The 1,911-nt window shown below is 47.3% G+C and overlaps 1 protein-coding gene across 1 annotated transcript; it reads right to left on the bottom strand.

The window, feature by feature from the left end:
• Window positions 1–384: 384 nt before the first annotated feature.
• LOC125769193 (chitotriosidase-1-like) lies at window positions 385–1,911 on the bottom strand. The gene has a single exon (XM_049437753.1). The coding sequence runs from the start codon at window positions 1,859–1,861 to the stop codon at window positions 491–493; it is 1,371 nt and encodes a 456-aa protein (XP_049293710.1). The 5' UTR covers window positions 1,862–1,911; the 3' UTR covers window positions 385–490.

Below are 1,911 nucleotides of genomic sequence, written 5' to 3'. Positions count from 1 at the left end.
CCGACTGGAACGCGATACCGATAGAATTGGATTAAGGATCAATGCGACAAAGACAAAGACCTGCTTGTCAAAGGCTCTGACCGTGATAGAGCCTGAGTAGGAAGCCGCTCAGAGGGCAATCAACGCCCTTTCCTACATTCTAAACAACAGAGGCGTTGGATCCATCAAAACAATTCCTCAAAAATTGTCTAAAAAAGTTTTTGAGGTATCGTTTTTGCTGTTAAAAGGCCAGCTTCGATCGTCACGATAGGTATTTGGAGTGGGGAAGTTTCCTCAGGCTGTAGAAAGATTTGGCAACCAGCACCTTACCGCGAATCTCAACCTGAGTGTTGTTATCGGTGCTGAACTTTGACCCAAGATGTGTACGGTATACGTTGTAGCAACAAAAGCTGCAAAACAGACTTGGGGAAACAAAATCACCTTTGCTTTTATTAAGTTAAACTACTGTTGTTGTATTGTTGACAAACATATCATTATTGAGTAGTTTTATTCAAGCACATTTCACATTATAAAGCCAATCGCAGCGTATGGTAGTTTGGTCGAAGTACAATCCGGGTGGGCAATTGAAAGCATATGTGATACCCTGATAGCATCGATAATACTTATTGCAATCGTACGGATCTCGGAAGAAGCCATCACTGATGCAGACAAACGGCTTATAACCGTTCACACATCCATTTAAGGCGCTCAGCAGGGTAAACCTGCGACCACATATGCCCTTGAAATCATCCGTTTCGATAGACCATACCATCCCTCCACCAAGTCTGTATTTGGAAATCAGGTCGCACTTTTCTTTAATACTTTGCACGCCATCATAGGTGACCCACTCACTGTTGTTGGAAGCGTAAGCCGCACCCTGTGCCCAGTCGAATTGCTTCTGAGACCATGAGGCTTCACATATTTCGTTATATCCTAGGAATCCTGGTGATGTTGTGTATGGTCCTCCTGTTCCAAGACCGGTAGTAGGCGCACCCACTCCGGCAACCCCAGGATTGGCCAATTTGAACGTACGCCCATACAAGGGCACACCTAATATCAACTTGTTTTCCTTAGCACCCTTGCTCAACCAATACTTTATAATGGCATTCAGATTGAGTTGCCGCTTGTAATCCGTATCATCAATTGAGGCCGATCCTTGGGAGAGTGGAGCTTGATGTCTTGTGACTCCGTAATTACCTTGCATATGGTACGCCATTAAGTTTATATTGTTGACAATGTCCGTGATGACAGGAATGTCGTAAGCATTGCTGGCATCCAATTCTCGGGCCGCCACAGAAACCGTTAACAGATATTTGTACGGCGCGAAAGCGTTTGCAAGTACCTTGAGAAATAGCACATAGTTTACCTTGTCTGCGAGCGCGGGAAATTCCCAATCAATGTTCAAACCATCAAATCGGTATTGCTTTAAGAACGACACGGCATTATTCGCGAAGCTGTAACGCAGCTGCGGACTAGCGGCGACCGTCTTAAAATTAGCTGTACCAGCATGCCACCCTCCAATGGCGGCCAATGTCTTCAATGCGGGGTTTTTCTGCTTCAGATTGTTAAACTTCTCGATCGTATTGAGTTTGGTCGGTAGGTCCAGGTTAGTTTCCGTTATCTTTATCTTCTTCTTTTCTGGCCTGCTCATGGTCGAGCACGTCGCGTAGACATGGCCTGGTCGCCAATCCGTTTCCAGGAAACTCGGTCCAGTGCTGCAGTCCTCCACCCACGGCTGCATCCGATCTCCGACAGGTTTGACTCCACCTGATCCAGCCAACGAGCTCGCTGTGCTCCTCTCCGCCTCGTGCCGAACGGATCGTTGACGAGCACCTTCCTGGTGGGGCATGAGTCCGGCATCCTCATCACGTGCCCCAGCCATCGTATCCTTCCGGCTTTGACCACCGTCAGGATATCTGCACCGCCAAACAG

This window comes from Anopheles funestus, chromosome 3RL, assembly GCF_943734845.2.
Source record: "Anopheles funestus chromosome 3RL, idAnoFuneDA-416_04, whole genome shotgun sequence".
Taxonomy (NCBI): domain Eukaryota; kingdom Metazoa; phylum Arthropoda; class Insecta; order Diptera; family Culicidae; genus Anopheles; species Anopheles funestus.
This window is presented reverse-complemented; position numbering and strand designations above follow the sequence as displayed.

Coding starts and splice junctions, on each gene's coding strand:
- LOC125769193 (XM_049437753.1), bottom strand. CDS start 1,861: ATGGCTGGGGCACGTGATGAGGATGCCGGACTCATGCCCCACCAGGAA.